This window comes from Phalacrocorax carbo, chromosome 1 (assembly GCF_963921805.1).
Source record: "Phalacrocorax carbo chromosome 1, bPhaCar2.1, whole genome shotgun sequence".
NCBI lineage: Eukaryota > Metazoa > Chordata > Aves > Suliformes > Phalacrocoracidae > Phalacrocorax > Phalacrocorax carbo.
In genome coordinates, this window is record NC_087513.1 from 61,983,426 (window position 1) to 61,999,843 (window position 16,418).

Here is a 16,418-nt window from a genome sequence, read left to right on the forward strand (position 1 = left end):
GAAATGAAGACAAAGCTTTCATTTCAAAATCTGCTTGGATTTTCAGATTTTGTTTATGGCATGGGTTCCCAAAGATTAACTTTTCTCTTTCAAACTGCATTAATAGCATTAGGCCTCAATTAATCAGATTCAAAATTTGGAAACAAAGAAAGTATTTTGTCCGTATAATCACTGAGAGGCCATATACCGGGATCTTTTCTTACCAGGCTTTTTAATGATTATTTCAGTCCAGAATTTATTTTTTTTAAAGGAACCGCTGAAATCTAGGCTTTGAATTTTGTAAATGAGCCTGCTGCCCAACGCACTTCTCAGCAAGATAAGGGCAGAATGGCATTTGCAGAAATGCTTAGCTATCTCTCTAACAATCCTGCTTGGTTGTGGGCCCCTTGGTAACAGCTTGGCAAATCTGCAAAAGGAATGTGACTATATAGTTTGTGTGTGGATTGTTGAGTCATTATAGCCTCCAAATTGCACAGCAGATCATTAATCATAGGCCAAGATAGGCAATCACTGCAGAAACCTGATGAAAAGGCTCCAGAATAATGCCTGCTAAATCATGTTTAACATGCAGACCTTGCCTGTGCAGATATGGAAAGGGGGAGGTAAGGAAAAAAAATCATTCCCCTTTTAGGAAAGAAAACTTCTACTTATCTTTGATTTGCATTCAGCCCTCCCTCAATAGTCCTTAAGCCTGTTATTTAATTCATTTTGGTGCCAGGTCCCATCACAAAGCGAAAACCCTAACCAGGACCTATGCAGTCTATGACCTCCAAACCCCCTGTCTTTTCTTGTCAGTTCTATGTCATTTGTGCAGTTGAACTCCACCAATTTGAAATGCTGACCTCTTCCATAGACAACCTTATTCTCCTTGAGTGAAAGAAAGGGCCAAGGCCTACAAACCACTCAAGCGAGAGATGGCAAGAAAAGAGAAAAGTGGTTGACTCGTAAATCAATTTCCACAGCCCACCCAAAACCCACATGGACAATAACAACAGTATTTTTTAAAAGTTGTGTTGCTGTGGTTTTCTTAATTGAGCTCATTCTCTTTGGAGAAAGTTTCACGCAAAATAAAATTGTTTGTTCAAGGTGGAAAATTAGACTAGATCCTGCTCACAAACCACTTCAAATCAGGGTATATTTATATCAGAACTCTGTTCCCACCTGTCGTCCCCACAGAAAAGGAGCGCAGCCTCACAAACAGGTCTTTGTCCACGCTGGAAGAGGTGGCAATATCCAAAGAAAGAGAAACATTTGGGGCATAGATGTGCACTCAGTACCAGTATGGGGGAAGAGCGGCAGTACCTGGCTTTGTGCCGCACAGCCTGCTCACACGGATGTAGCTGTGCAGATCTGTCTTTGGGCCCCCGCAACCCCACATGTGTGTCTGTGGCCTGTACCAAGCCCCCGGTGTGCAGTAAGCGGGGAGGAAACATGCGTACATATGGGCTGCACTGAGCCAAGGACACGCATTGTGTCATAGAGACGTGCGAGCAAGCATCCAGGCATACAAACCAGTTAGAAACCTGCCACCACACAGCAAGGTAAATTTTTAAAGCTCCATATTCCACTCCCTGGAGTCTGATTTTGTCTATGTTACTTGCTCAGGAAGGTTTTCTACTCCTCAGGTGGTCTCGGTGGATTCAATGACAGTGTCTTTGAAGAGCAGCTGCAGAAATTGCCTGGAGCATATCATGCGCCGGGCCCCCAGCTCCACTAGCAGCTTTCCATTTTTCAGAGGATGGGACCTGGCTGTGCTGTTTCTTACTCAACAGTCACATCTCTGGGTTTAAGGCTGGGGTGTACTTAAACAGCATTACCCATCTTCCCGATGGGAAAGAACACCCCTCCTCTGCCAGGCTGGTGTCTCTCAGTCCTGCTCTCCCAGGATCATAATCCTCTGGAGCACGGAATGACTGGTCAGTCTCTGTCAGCCCAGACAGGTCCAACCCTTAGGTTGCACATAACAAATGAATCTTTTAAGATGTCTCTTTGATTGGGCTAAGTCTCAAATTCACCCAAAACTTAGCGCCACTTCCAAGTCCATGGTGGAAAAAATGTCTGGGAGGAATTAAGTGCAACAGCCCTGCCTTTGGCTCTGCACATCCTAGACCCGTACACCGCTAAAGGTGGTATCACCACACGCTACGCTTCTCTTAGTTTTTTTCTTCAGCCTCTGGCATTGGCCCTTTCTGGGTGGCTCAGACCCTCCCTCGAGCTTTTTTTTCTTGAAACAGAATAATGATACTTTGTGATCTAAAAATCCTTGATACCACACAAGCAAAATATGGTGTGTTGTGTTGTTATGGAAGTAGGAAAGTTACTCCACCAGAAGAGAAGTACCTACAATGGCAGTAACTCCTCCAAGGAACCTGGCCTATTGCACTGGTTTTTCCCTAAATTGCTGTGAAAATGCTGATGGGATACAGTCAATGGGAGGGGTTCCTCATCTGGGAGAGCAGATGCTCCGAAGGAATCTGCCTGTGGAGCCTGCTCAGCCGATGTGCCCCCATTGGGTCTGTGCCTGCTTGCTGTGGGGCTTACCAGCTCTGAGCCCTTGGGCAGAAGGGAGATTTGGAGCTGTTTATACCACTTGACCCTCCATCCCAATGACCTTCCATCATCTGGGGCCAGCTGATGCTAAGCAGTAAATTAAATTCAGTGGCATGCTGTCTTGCTTCTCAATGGCGTTTTAGTGTGAGAGCCGGAGTCCATAGAGCAGGGCTCATTACACGCTGCTACAGCAGCTGGAGCTAAGGGGAGTGTCAAGCTCATTACATTTTATAATATGCCCACCGATGGAGCTAGGTGTGCTGTAGATGGACTTGTTGGACTCCAGCACTTTTGTTTGGGGGCGAAGCACGGCGTTAATCTGACAGGCAAGACTCCATATTATGCAAAAGGAAGAATTCAACAGGAAACAGATGCATGTGGCTAAAAATAATCAGTGTTTTCACAACCTGCACCTCTGAGTGCAGCAGCACCTGTACCAGTTGAAAGGATGTATCCTCTCCTTCCTTAAGCAAACCGAGGCTTATGGTGAGCAGTTTGCAAAGTTGCACTCCAGTTCAATGAAATCCTTATATATACGATACCAAAGTTTTCAGCAATAATTTTCTTGGCTTGCTTAGTCAGCTCTCTGTGTGTCATTGTTCAGTCCAATAAATCAGAGATGATTTTACTCCTAAATGTCTGAAGTTATGCACCAAAACCTGTGTTGAACTATGTGATTAACTTTCTAGCACAAGCTTCCTTGCAAAGCTGACCTTGCCACACCATTTTGTTTGGAGTGCAGTGCAACACATTTCAGTAATCCGTGTGCACTCACCTAATTCACCATACTCCAGGAAAAAATGTCACATGCCTGTAAAGAAGAGAAAATAGCAAAACTAGAGAAGAAAACTGGCCGTGTGCAGGCTCCCTGGCTGGATAACACATATCTTGAATCTGTCCTTTAATATCTAGATCTTTTGGGAAAAAGAACGTCAGATGTGTAACGATGATGAAGTCAGAAGACAGGGTCTGCAGAGAGCACCTTGCTGGCTACTGTCCATGCAGTACAGCGGTGGACAGCTGAACTGGCAAAATCAAGAATAACCCATTTGTCATTGCAGACTGCCTTCCTGGGAGCTCTGTTGCTCAAGATCCTGAAGGACAAGAGGCTGTTTCTGAACTTCTGAGCTCATTAGTGCTTACTGGTTAAGGCCACCAGGTTATCGATGGTGTGCAATGTCTCTGCTAAAGGGTAAGGAATAGTTTGTGGAGCTAGGAGAAGGTGGACTTAAGGGAATGTACTGGCATTGTAAACCTTGTCCTTTCTGTGCGCCTTGATTCACATTTCACATATTCCTATTAGAAGAAGTAGGCTGTCCTGTGGTAGATGGGAACCTTACACAGGCCCATCACTGAGACAGACAGTTTTAATTTCCTGTTTTCTTCAATAGGGAGATGGCAAGGATATGTGTGCATTGTCTCAATTACAGCAGTAGCAGCTAGCAGGCATGAATTTAACGGTGGTGTTAATAAGACACATGCTCCTGGTCGTGTCTCACAGAGGCAGTTGTGCAGCCCTTGCTCCTTTTCATGCTGTGGTGGCATCTGGCACAGCTAGATCCTTGTTTGGGTTATTTAATTGCTTCTTTGCCTGCCTTATGCAAACTACATTTGTAGCTGGGTCTGACGTGGTCTTTTGGGCACTCGGACCCATGACTGCACTGCATTTAGTAAGTGCTCTGCTCTGTCCTGTAGGCAGTATTTCACATAGTCACCAAGTGACTTTATTCAATTTGCTGGTCCTCAACGTTATTGTCACTCTGCATCATTTACCGATACAATTTTTACAAACAAAATTAGTCATTGCAATGTAGGTGTATGGAAGCTGTCCCACTCTGGAAGGATTCATTAAAATTCCCATAATAGCCTCCTTGTCAGGACTCTTGCCTGCTGTCTGGGAAGTATTTCAACAAGTCTGTCCTACTGTTGTGTTAATTAAACATTGTTCTATTTATAAATGCTCCATTGGTCAGTAGCAGTTCCACACACAGAGAGTGAGAAGGAGTAGTAGTAACTAAAAGTGATGTGCCAAGAAGACAGGATTTGGCCATGCAGAGAAGCCAAGGGACAACCCAGACTGAGCAGAGTGCCCCTCGTGAACCTGTCATTGTCCTCATCACCTGCCCCGGCAGCCGCGGTGGTCTTCTGACAAGAAACTTTGGAGCAGGGGAGTAAGGGAGGAGGTTTGCTCAGCACTTCTGCCAGCAGCTATTTTTTTTGTTTGTCTGTACATCATATTCCTTTAACAGTGATTGCCACAGGGCGTTGCAGAAGGCAAAAATATAGCTGGGTTCAGAGAGGGAACAGGTAGGTGAATGGAGAGTAGATCCGTCAGTGAGTATTAAAGATGGGCAAGTGCAGCCTCCGAACCAGCGCCCAACTGCGGGAAGCCAGGAGGGTGTGCGGCCTGGGGGAGGCTTACTCCTGCGCTTCTCTCACGCTGCCGCCAGCCTTGTCTACAAGCCTCTCGCACAAACACATCTCTCTTCTGACATGTGTGGACAAGAGGAAAGGGAGCCATTAGGAGCCCCACGGAGTTGCTTGCTGCTACAGAATCATCTCCTGGGGCTGGCACTGCTTGGGTTTCAGGGGTGTCTGCCCAGCACTGCTCTTTCTTTATGCTCCTATTTTGCTCATCAGCAACCCTGCTCTGTGCTGATGTCCTGCCCAGCAGCACGTGGCATGGCTGCGTGGTAGGGAGCCTCTCTCCCTTTCATGATTACTGTGACTTTCTGCCATAGCATCCATGATGTCCCCTCTTCTGCATAGGTAGGGGAAACTGCCAGCATTTTTAACCATCTTCTAGAGGCTTGCTGGCCTCAGAGACAGGAGAAGTTGGCCACCATCTCCACCAGCAGGTCCATAAGAGGCAGAACCCAAATCTTTGGTGAAGCCCAAGGGAATTTGGAATTCAGGTGGGTAGTGTTTGCAATGAGATGCTTCTGAAAGTCATGTCTGTGCTTGCTTCTTGATTTTCTGGTCTCCTTCCACCTCACACTAGTTCTCTTGACTATGCTGGTGAGGGGTGAGAGTGCCTGGATGAAGATGTGTGCAAATAGGTATTTATCCTGGAAGCTGGTTCAGGGTGTAACTTGAGCTGCTGCAGCCCCAGATGTGAGAAGCAATGGAGGCGAAAGAGGAGGCCAAACCTGTGGAGGAGAAGGAAGCAAACATTTGACAGCAGAAAGTGTGAAGTGCTGCCAGCCTCATCCATGGACATACATCTCTCTAGAACCTTACCTGGCTGCTCAATTCCAGCTTCAAATCATTGAGCATGCAAAATCTGTAAGGACCACTTGAAACATTGGGGTTCATCTGAGTGGCAACACAGCCAGTGAGGGATAAGCTGAGATGCTTTGTGGGTTTTTTTTTTGGCAGTACTTCCAAGTTTGACAGGATATGAAACACTCTAAGTCCTCTTGCTAGGTCAGGGCCCATAGCTGGGCAGACCAACATGATGTGTATTATAGTAACCTAAAAATGTGGTTTTTTATAAAAGTTAAAACAGGATGAAGCAAAGTGTGTCCCACTGCCCATTCTTCAGCCTCTTGGGTCAGCAACTCCAAATGCAGTTTGTATGGCGTGGAGAAATATGCACAGACACTCATTAGAAATTTCAAGTAAAAGTCTCAGGTCTTTGAAGAACACCTTTCATCTGAAAGGCTCAGGGGGTTATTAATAATCAGTGACCCTTTGCTTGTAGGCTAACAGCCTGACATTATCCCGTTTATTGTGTGAAAGCTATTTCTGCCCCACAGTGACACAGTAGTGGATGCGGGAGAGGCTGTAGGTTTTGTGTTGACTGGTTATACCTTCATTCACTGGTGCATCCTCAGAGATGTAAAAGCAAAGATCTCCAGTACAGTGAGGCATTTCAGCACGTGCTTAAATGTAACCAACACTTAAACAGGCAGGCTGGCCTCCTCCTTGCTCAGAGAAACCCTCCATCACCCTCTTGCAGGCCTTCAGCAAAGCAGGGTGGGGAACCTCTCCTTGCTATTGCCGGGTCCGTGTTTGTCCTGGATATGATGCAGGACTTTGCTCTCCCGCGCTGTCAGTCAGGAGCCTTTCAGGAGCACCGCGTTCACTTCTCCGAGTGCACACGTGAATTACTGTTTACTCAACAACAAATCAAACAAATTCCCTCTCTTTTTCAAAGCAAACCGCAATGATAAAAGAGGGCTGATTTCCAGTATTATTAGCATTGATTAATGTCTTCCCTTCACTTGACTGTCTTTATTTCATATACAGGTGGCTTTTTTTTCTTTTTTCTTCTTTTCTTTTTCATTTAGAAATGTCATCGCCACTTAATTAGCAACGCGTTGTTACCTGAAAGTAAATGCAAGCCTATCTTAGGCCATATGGCAGGGTTTTAATCTGCATTGTCATGGTATAATCCTGTTGAAATGGCTTCCCTTTTGAGTCAAAACTGCGTTTCGCACTTTACTAATATGGGGCTTTTCCTTTCCTGTTCCAGGGTAATATAGCCCTGCCAGTGCAGCAAGTGCAAATTAAAATAGCTCACAGCTCCGACCAGCAGCAGGAGGGGAGAGAGAATGAGAGAGTGGTGCGGCTGGGTGGGGGGAGGTAGGAGGACCCCATCCCAAAAGGGGAACACATGCTCTTTCTGTGATCTGCTTCTGTGAAACTGGACCAAACGAGTTCAGGCTCCATTTCAGAAGATAATCACCGCCCCATCAGAAAGGCCCGTGCTATGCCACTGGGCCTAGTTATAGGGGTCTTTGTGATTTTTACCTCTCCTTCCCCAGTGCCATTGGGAACCCAACATCAGGAGTTTATAGAACCAGAAAGCAAGAAAGCCATGTGTTGCTGCCAACTAAGAGTGACCAGCAGAAAGTTTGGGCAACTTGACTGCTGCAGTTGTTTACAGGGTCTAAGAGCGGGTTGAAACACATGGCCTGGTGGGTGACATTTTCAAAAGAATTTTGCTCCCAGGCAGCTTCCAGGTAACATATAGGACAACATACAAATGTTTGCTCTTAGATTTTAGGGAAAGCGAAGCTCTTCTGGGAAAAATATATAACTGTCCCTTTCTAGGGTGATGGGTGAAGAGCACAAGCAGGATTTAATCCTGTTCCCACTGGAATGAAAGGAAACATGGATTGCCCATCCCCCAGAAAAATAAGCCAGACTATTAATATGCACTGGCTCTTCCCACAGCACTTTGCGCAAGAGCAGAGTCTGGAGCAGTGACCCCTCTCAGTCTTGCCAGATTTCTCACCTTCTCCCAATGCTGCATATCCCCAGGCACCTGTGAGGAACTACTCATGGTCTCTGTTCAGCATTTGTGGATATCAGGCTAAAATAGATTGAGACAGGATCAAATCATACCCAACAATGAATCTCGATAGCTTCAGTCCGAGATCAGTGCCTTGTCACAAAAAGCAGCTTTCCCTTAGCTGCCCTTTCCTGCATTTTTACCCGACTTCCTCCTTTGCAATTAGTACAGTAAGTACCAGGTAGCTGGGTAGAGGGAGAAAAGGGACCTCATGAAACTTCTCCCCTCTCCTACTGGTTACTTGTGTTTGTCCAGGACAAAAGTGTCAAAGCCAATGAAAGTACCAGCACTCAGGGAGGCTTTTCCTTTGCTTACCTCCTTCTGGGGACACATCTGGCTCCAAAGCAGCAGAAAATGCCTGCCTTCTCTAAAGGGGGGCAGCAAGCATCATATTGGCTGGATGCACTGTGCTGCTCCAGGGTGTGTGTGGGATGGAGGACTGGTACTCCTGATCCTGAGGCCAGACCTCCTTCCCCGTGGGATGCGTAGGAATCACACAGCTCTCATTAGAGAGGAGCAAAGTCTGACTTGCCTTTCTTTGACACATCGTCTGAACTGTGTTGCTGTGTCCCTTTTCTGGTATAATCCCCTACAACACTTCAGATGACGTTTGGAGATACCCATATGTGAATATGACAATACACAGCAGTACTCTTCCCCCTCTCGTCTCCCTCCCCCCAGCAAAAGTCTGGCTATAGAAGCTGCGCAGTACTGATCTGGTCCTTATCAGATATTAACATGTACGTGTACTTGCAATGGGACAACAAAAATGACAAGGGGAAAAAAAAAGGGATTCAAGTGGTGGTCTGAGGTTTTGCTTGCAGTAATTTTAAAAGCTTTGGAAAAATCTGTGCTTTAGCAAGTCAAAGGAAAATCAAAGCATGGATGTTCACTTACAGGCAGCGCAAGGGAGGCTTTAGTTTGGTGTCCTTGCCAGTAGGTGTTTTACTAAGGGAAAGGATTCGAGCATGTGTGTCTGGGTAGCCAAAGCTGTACATTTGAAAGCAAAAGGTGGTAACGGTTCTGCCGTGCTACTGTTTCACTGGGCACCTCGCTTGCGCTTTGCAGGACTGACGCAGGAAAGGACTGAAGGTGCAGAGAGACAGTGTGAGTGCAGGTGATGGTCCCAAGAGGAAATGTAATTCTGGAGCATGAAACAGAGGGAGAAATATCAAGAGCAAATACCCAGCTGCAGGTCCTTTCCCCTTCTTTTTCCAGCGTTTGCATGAACTGCAAAGCCAAGGGGGACTGTTAACAGCCTGGGCCTGTCCATTTGTCTCTCTCTCTACCTCTCCGTCCCTAACCCCCCTCCCTCTCCCCTCCCGCAGCTCCAGAGGGTGGAGGTGCGATTCGCTATGCCAGTTTTTTATTTCCAGCACGCTTGACAGGCTGGGCGAGGAAGGCGTTAATGTTTTCTGACAGGCCCCCTCTAATTGTTGGAGCTTTTCTTCTCTGCCTTTTCTGTGAAATTCTGACTCAGGCGAGCAGCATAACAAAATGCTCTGGCATTGAAATGTGCGCTTGCACTACACTGGGCTCGGGGAAACAGCATTATTCATGAAGATTTTCAGCTGTTTTTGTCTTTTAACTAACCTTTGAGTTTGATCAGAGGCTAGCCGGGCTCCCTTTCTCAAAAGGCGGTCTTGGCAACCCGACAATGGAGCCAAACTGTTTTCCCTGTTAAAGAGATAACTATGCCGTTGAGTTGGTACATGGGGGAAATTAATCTTCAGGCGCATACAAATGATAGCTTTACTTCGGTCTGCAATCGCCTGCATGGGATTATTAATAGGACGGGGGTAAGGAGCAGGAGAAATTCAGTCTGGGGCAGGGAACTTAAAATAAAACTGAAAAAAAAAAAAAAGAATCCCAACCCCAAACCCATCATCCCTTTTGATTGCATAAAGCCTGCGATTGATTCCTCACCACTTGCCTTTTGCAGCAGGAATTAGCCCTGCATTGTGCGGGCTGACACGCTAAAAGCGAGCTCGCTTGGGAGCAAGAAGTTGCTCTGCGCTGGGACGGGCCGGGGTGGCGGCCGGAGGGGGGGGGGGGGGGACGACACGGGACGGGGCGCGCTTCTCCCCGCTCCCCTTTCCAAGAGGCGAGGAGGGGGGAGACACAGACTCAGCCCCCCTTCGCTTCAAGGCGAGCTAATCCCTGAATGCACTGAGTAATACGCGCTGCATTATGGAGCTGCGCTCAGCGGCGAGCTCAGGGCGTCCCCCTCGCCTTGGGCAGCTGCCCGCTCCCCTCGCGTGCTGCCGGGGCCCCCGCCCGCGGCCGCGCCCGGGCCAGGGGGACGCGGAGGGGAGCGGAGCGGGGCGGAGGGGCGCGGAGGGGAGCGGAGCGGGGCGGGCGGCAGCTGCGGCGGGCGCGCGCCGCCCCCGAGCCCGGCGGGCCCCCGCCGCGCCGCCGCCGCCGCCACCGGAATAAAGGCTGAGGCGTGACACGCGCGGGGGCAGCGCTGCCCGCTGCCTGCCCGGCCCCCGCAGCCCCCCCTTTGTGCCCCTGGGAGCCCGCACACAAAAGGCAGGACCTGCGCCGCGGGGAGGGGGGAGGAGGAAAAGGAGGGGGAACAAACAAACAAAAAAATTTTTTTAAATCCCCAAAAGAGTGGAAAAAAGTTTTTGAAAAAAGCGGGGGAAGCGCCCCACGCTCCCCAAAACTCGGGCTGGGTGCGGGTCGGCGCACCTCTCCGAGGGGAAGGTGGGGCAGGAGCGGGGAGCGACTCTCCGGGGTACCCGCGCCTCTTGCCGGGTGCGGGGCCCGGGGGTGCCTCCACCTCCCCCCTTACCTGAGCGCGGGGGTGGGACACGACACATGGACGGACACGACGACACACGACGAAGACACGCGGAGGCTCCGCAGGGCCGGCCCTAGTCCCACGCGCGGAAAAAAGTTTGGGCAGCGGAGGGGCCTGCGTGGAGGGGGCAGCGGCGGGAGCCTGGGGAGCGAGGGGAAAGCCCACGCCGCGGGGATGCTCCCCCCCACCCCCGCCCCCGTCTCCGCGAGCGCGGACCTCGCGGGCCGCCACGCACATCGTGGCGGGAGGGGTGGGTGGCGGGGGAAGTGCTGCCCACCTCCGTGGCCCAACGCGGCCGCCGTGTTGGGTCTCGCCGTGCTTCCCCGTCGCTGCCCGAGGGTCTTGATTTGGGGGGGGGGGGGCGGGGGGGGAGAAAACTCGGGGCGAGACATTTGTTAACGGGCCGTTTTTCCAGCATTACGATAAATAAATACACAGGTAAATAAATGAATAAATCCGTGGCCCAGCAATTTCCATCTGCATATCCTGCCCCGTTTCTCTGCTCCCCGCCCCCCCATCCCTGAGTAGCTCTAAAACTTATACTGCGCCCAAAGAAGTCCCTGATTTATGGAGTTTACTAATGCTAACTGAATACTGTCTGTCAGGCAGCGCTGAAAGGCTCTCCGCACTAATACAAGAAAAGGCTTTGTGTTGCTAAGCGATTAGAGCAGATGTAATGAGATTTACCCCAATCCTGCTTTGCCCTTTCCCTATCTTCAGTAAAATTGTGTGTGTGTGTGTGTGTGTGTGTGTGTTTTCTTTCTTTCTTTCTGTCGGGAGGGGGCTGAGGGGAAAAGGGAGGGAGGAGGTGGTGAATTTCTGAGCCTGCCTTATACATTGTAGCGAACAACAGCGTAACTTTGCCTTTAGTTTAATGAGTCTGGATATTTACTATTCAGAAGTGAGCAAAAAAGAACACCTGTCTACACAAGGAAGAGAAATTTCGCCTTTGTAACAGAATGAAACATTATCCTAATGTTATATTCATAGCTATAAATTACTCGCTACACTTTCTTTGCATACCTTATCTGCACACTTGCAAAAGTGGGTAAATAAAAAAGGAGATGCTGTAAAGGGAGAGCGGACGGAGGCATATAACGGTTATTATTTTCATAACTAAACATTAGTTCCACGAGCGGTTAAAACAATGAGTGTTTGTGCTGAAGTAATGAGGGATTTCGTGACCCCAGCGTGTCCCGTCCCCATCCCCCCCAGCCCCCCCGACTAAATCACATATTGATCATTTCAGGGCGTGGGGGGAGGAGGTGAAGGGAAAAATGGGTGTATGCTTTTAAAGCAATGCAGAAAGGACTAGACGTTGATATGCGCACGTATATATGTGCATGTGTGCATATGCGTGTGTGCCTACATATATAGATATAGTTGCACATACACACTCACACAGAGAGAGAAAATTCCGGGGTGCCCCACCAAAGTTTTTCCCTCCTCTTTTTTAAAAATAGCGCATCCCTCGCAAGTCGGCGGCACATTTGTAGCTGAGGAGGGTAGATTTTTTTTAAACTCCGTCCAACACACTGGCTCTCCCCGGTCTTTGTTGGGAGGGTGGGTTTTTTTGGTGGGTTTTCTTTTTTTTTTTTTTTTTTTTTTGTAAGATGCATTTTGCGCTTTGCTTTCCGCTTGGCTTGGTGCACGCAAACTGAATCTGCAAGTGATGCAGGAGCCAGGCGAAAAGGAGAAGGCGAATTCTGGTCACGTCCTTGCTAACTGACAACAAGCAGGCTAGCCAAAAAAAAAAAAAAAAGAAAAAAAAAGCGGAGCGGGGGGGTGAGTCCAATCTCTTTTTGAGTCTTGGTAATTGGGTACTTTTACAGGCAGATCACGCTATTTGGGTAGAATAACAAGCTTAGAAAGGCCAGTGTCTCTAAGCTGCCACCCATTTCTACTACTTTATTTATTTATTTCATTTTATCTCCCTTCGCCTCTCGCTTCCCGTCTTCCCCCGGCGGTTTTATTTATCCACCCACTACCTTTGCAAAGGCTTTTTCGGTGGCGGCGGCCGTGCCTTCCCCCCTCCTCCCTTCCCCCTCCGTGTTTTTCGGCCCCGCCGGGTCAGAGCCGCGGAGGACGGGGTCACACCGCCGAAATGCGGGATGGAGCGCCCTCTTTTTTAGGACTTACTTGGGCTTTTGGGGGGCGGGGGTGGGGTGGGGTGGGTGGGGAGGAATTCTTTAACGTGCAGTGATTTCAGGAAGGACAATGCAATCATTAATCATCCCCTCGCCTTTTGGTTTGGATACACATTTGCAACACAGAAGGGCAACAAAACAATGGTGATACCGCTAGATCTTTGCATATTTATATAGAGATAGATAGAGATATATATGTTACATCCATCAGATACAAACACTTCATACGCAACTTAGCTCCGGCATAATATCATTTAACATTTCGCCCTTACATTCATCGTTGTCAATGGCAGAAAGAAAAAAAAATTGCATGCGGTAGGCAGCCGATCATTTTAATTAAAAAAGTTTTATTACGAAACTAGTTTGTATAAAACAAGGTTATACAGGACCTTTGTAAGTTTGTAATAAAACAGTAAGAAAAGGCAGTGGCACAGGGATTTTTGTTTGTTTGTTTGTTTGTTTGTTTGTGTATTTTTTTTTTCAAAAGGCAGCATATAAAAACAAATGGCTACCATTTTGCGTTTGGACAATAGCTGCATAAACTTTGTTCACTTTGAACATTGTTTAATAACATTATTAATACATTAACAAAGTTTCTATAAAGTAAGACACGTTGGTGCTAAAGTACATCTGGAGGAAATCCAAGTCCTTTACAAAACCACGTACAAAAATGGCAGTTGTAAGGTAATGTCGACTACGAGTCTAAACATGAAGAGGTAATAAGCATTACATATTAAAAAAAGTATCAAGATATACACATTTTAAACCATTTGTACAAAACCTCTATAAATCTCTCTCTCTCTTATGTACAAAAATAGCTTAATATATCCCCAAACTGGGTAGGATAGATACGAATAGATTTTCTTATAATAAAAAAATTCACCAAAAAAAAAAAAAAAAAGATTGGAAGCATTCTATGCTGGATATGAGAGGAAAAGCTCGGCGCGAGGGGAGGGAGAGGCGCGGGGAGGGGGGGAGACGGGGCTCCAGGGGCTGCTTGGAGTACAGCATAGCTTAATTTCCACATCTCCACAAACATCGGGGAACTAACGCTGTCCACGGAGTGATGAACGCCGGTCTCAGACGGGCCGCGGCGGCGCGGGGGGGATGCCTTTCTGCTGGGGAGGAGGAGGAGGAGGAAGAGGTCCTCCGCAGGCTGGGGATGGCGGCGCCCTTCCCCGCGGCCCGGGGCGGGGGGATCCCCCGCGGGACACCCACTCCGCAGTCCGTGGCGGCGCGACGGAGCGCAAAGGCCGGCAGGGCTCCGGGGCCGGGGGCGGCCGCCCCGACCGCCCCCGCGGCGCGCAGCGCTGTGCCCGCCCGCCGGGAGACGTGCCCGCACCGCCCTCCGACGGCGGGGGGAGACGGAAACGCAACAGGTTCCTTTCCTTTTCTGGGTGGATTTTTGTCTGTCTTTCTCAGGGTGTGATACACTTTTGTGGGTTGATTATTTTTTTTTTTTTTTGTCCCCTTTTGCAACTGTCCTGTAACAATAAAAGAGAGAGGAGATCAGAGCCGCGCCGGGACCAGCGCAGCGCCGGGCTGCTGCCCCTCGTAAGTACCGGGGGACGCGGGGCGCACGGTGCGGGGGCGTCCCGGTTGCGCGCCCCCCGCCCCGGCTGCGCGCCCCCCGCCCCGGCTGCGCGCCCCCCGCCGCCCCGCGTGTCTCCCCCACCCCCGGCCTCCCCCGCCTCGCGGCGCACCGGCCCTCCGCCGGCGCCCACCCACCTGCCGCGGGGGCCGCCGGCGCTCAGAACCAGCTGGTGAAGTCGAGCAGCTCCTGCTCCTCGGGGCTGAGCGGGTCGTAGGAGCCCTCGTCGGAGGAGTAGGAGGAGACGGGGGAGCCCGCCATGGAGTTCATGTCGTGGGAGTAGCTGGGCGAGATGGTGGGCGAGAGGACGCCGGCCTGGAAGGCGGCGCTGACGGCGTCGTGCTCGTCGAGCAGCTGCTGCAGGGCGCGGATGTACTCGACGGCGGAGCGGAGCGTCTCCACTTTGCTCATCTTCTTGTTGGCGGCGCCGTTGGGGACGTGCTCCCGCAGCGTGGCGAAGCCCAGGTTCACCAGCTTCACCCGGTTGCGCTCCCGCTCGTTGCGCCGCGCCACGGCCGCCGGCTGCTGCTGCGGGAGGCTGTACCCGAAGCCGCTGAAGTTGAGCCGCCTCTTGCAGCGCATCAGCTCCGGCGAGGCCGAGCGCTGCCGCTTGGCGGCCCGCGGGGCCGAGGGCTTGCCGCCCGGCGAGGGCTGCCCGCCCGCCGGGCTCAGCTGCGGCGGAGGCGCCCCCGGCGGCGGCCCCGGCGGGGCGGCGGCGGCGGCGGCGGCCACCGCCGCGGCGAAGAAGCAGGCCGGCTGCAGGAAGGGCGGCTGCCCGGCGCCGCTGGCCATCCTGGCGGGGCTACCGCTGGCCATGGGCGCGGGGGCGTCCTGCGAGGCGGCGGCGCCCGAGCGGCGGCCGGGCCCCGTCCCCCCACCACCAAAAAGAGAGAGAGAAAAAAAAGAAAAAAAATGTAAAAAGAGGGCAAAACAAAAAAAATTTGCGGCGTTCGCTTAAAAAAATGAGACAGGCGATGGAGGGCAGGGGGAGAGGGGCAGCGGCGCCCCACGGGAGCGGGCGGCGGAGCCGGGCGGGCGGCCGGGGATGGCGGGCGGCGGGGCTCTGCCCGCCCCCCTCCCTCTCGCCCTCCGTGCGGCGGCCGCGGGGAGGCTCGTGGCGCTCGCGTGTGCGCAGCCTGCTTTGCAAAGCCCCTTTTGCAAAAAAGTGGCTGGGGATTGTGTCTCTTATAAGGGGCGGACGGGGCTCGCCCCCCCCTCCTCTCCTACACACACACACACACACACACACACACGCCCGCAGCCTCCCCCCGCCGCCCCCCCGCGCTCACACACACACACGCACACGCACGCTCTGCACCTTGCGCCTTCCACGCTCCCCGGCTTTGCCGCCAGCGGCCGCGGGACGCGGAGCGCCGCCGCCTTTTCAGCGCGGGGGTGTGGTGGGGGGGAGCCCCCCCCCCCCACGACCCCCCCCCGCACACACACACGCACCCCACACCCCCCCCCCCGCACACACACGCACCCCCCGCGGCCCCCGGCGCACACGCGCTGGCCGCCGCGCGGCCCCGCCTCCCCCCGCCCCCCTCCGCCGCCCCCCGGTGCCCGCTCCCCCGCCCCCGCCCCCGCCGCCCCCACCCCTCGCGGGTTTGTTGTTGCAAGTGCGTGCGCCCGGCGCGTGCCGCGCTCCCGGCCCTGAGCAAACACCCGCGCCGGGGCGCCGCGCGGGGCGGCGGCGGCGGCGGCGGCGGCGGCGGCGGCGGCGGGCGCGGCCCGACGGGGCGGGCGGCGGCGCGCGTGGGCCGCCGCGGGGAGGGGGTCGGGGGGAGCCGTGGCTGCGGGAGTGGGGTGCAGGCGAAAGGGAAAGGGAGGGGGGAGCCCCGCACGGGGACGGGGGGGTGACCGAGCGCCCTTTGCTGCCGTGTCCCCCCGCTCCCCGCCGAGGTGGGGTGCGCGGCGGGGCGCTGCCCCGGCGGGAGGGCGGCGGCGGCGGGGGCGGGGTGTGGCTCCCCGGAGGGGCCGGGGTGCAGGCAGGTGCGGGCAGCCCCGGGAGGTGCGGGGCATCCT

General features: G+C 52.1%; 1 protein-coding gene across 1 annotated transcript; it reads right to left on the reverse strand.

Annotated features, from left to right (window-relative positions):
* Positions 1-13,128: 13,128 nt before the first annotated feature.
* On the reverse strand, positions 13,129-15,825 carry ASCL1 (achaete-scute family bHLH transcription factor 1). The gene is made up of 2 exons (XM_064456320.1): positions 14,531-15,825; positions 13,129-14,286 (listed from the first exon to the last, which is right to left on the reverse strand). Exon 1 carries the CDS (start codon positions 15,207-15,209, stop codon positions 14,553-14,555), a length of 657 nt encoding a protein of 218 aa, XP_064312390.1. The 5' UTR covers positions 15,210-15,825; the 3' UTR covers positions 13,129-14,286; positions 14,531-14,552.
* Positions 15,826-16,418: the final 593 nt, after the last annotated feature.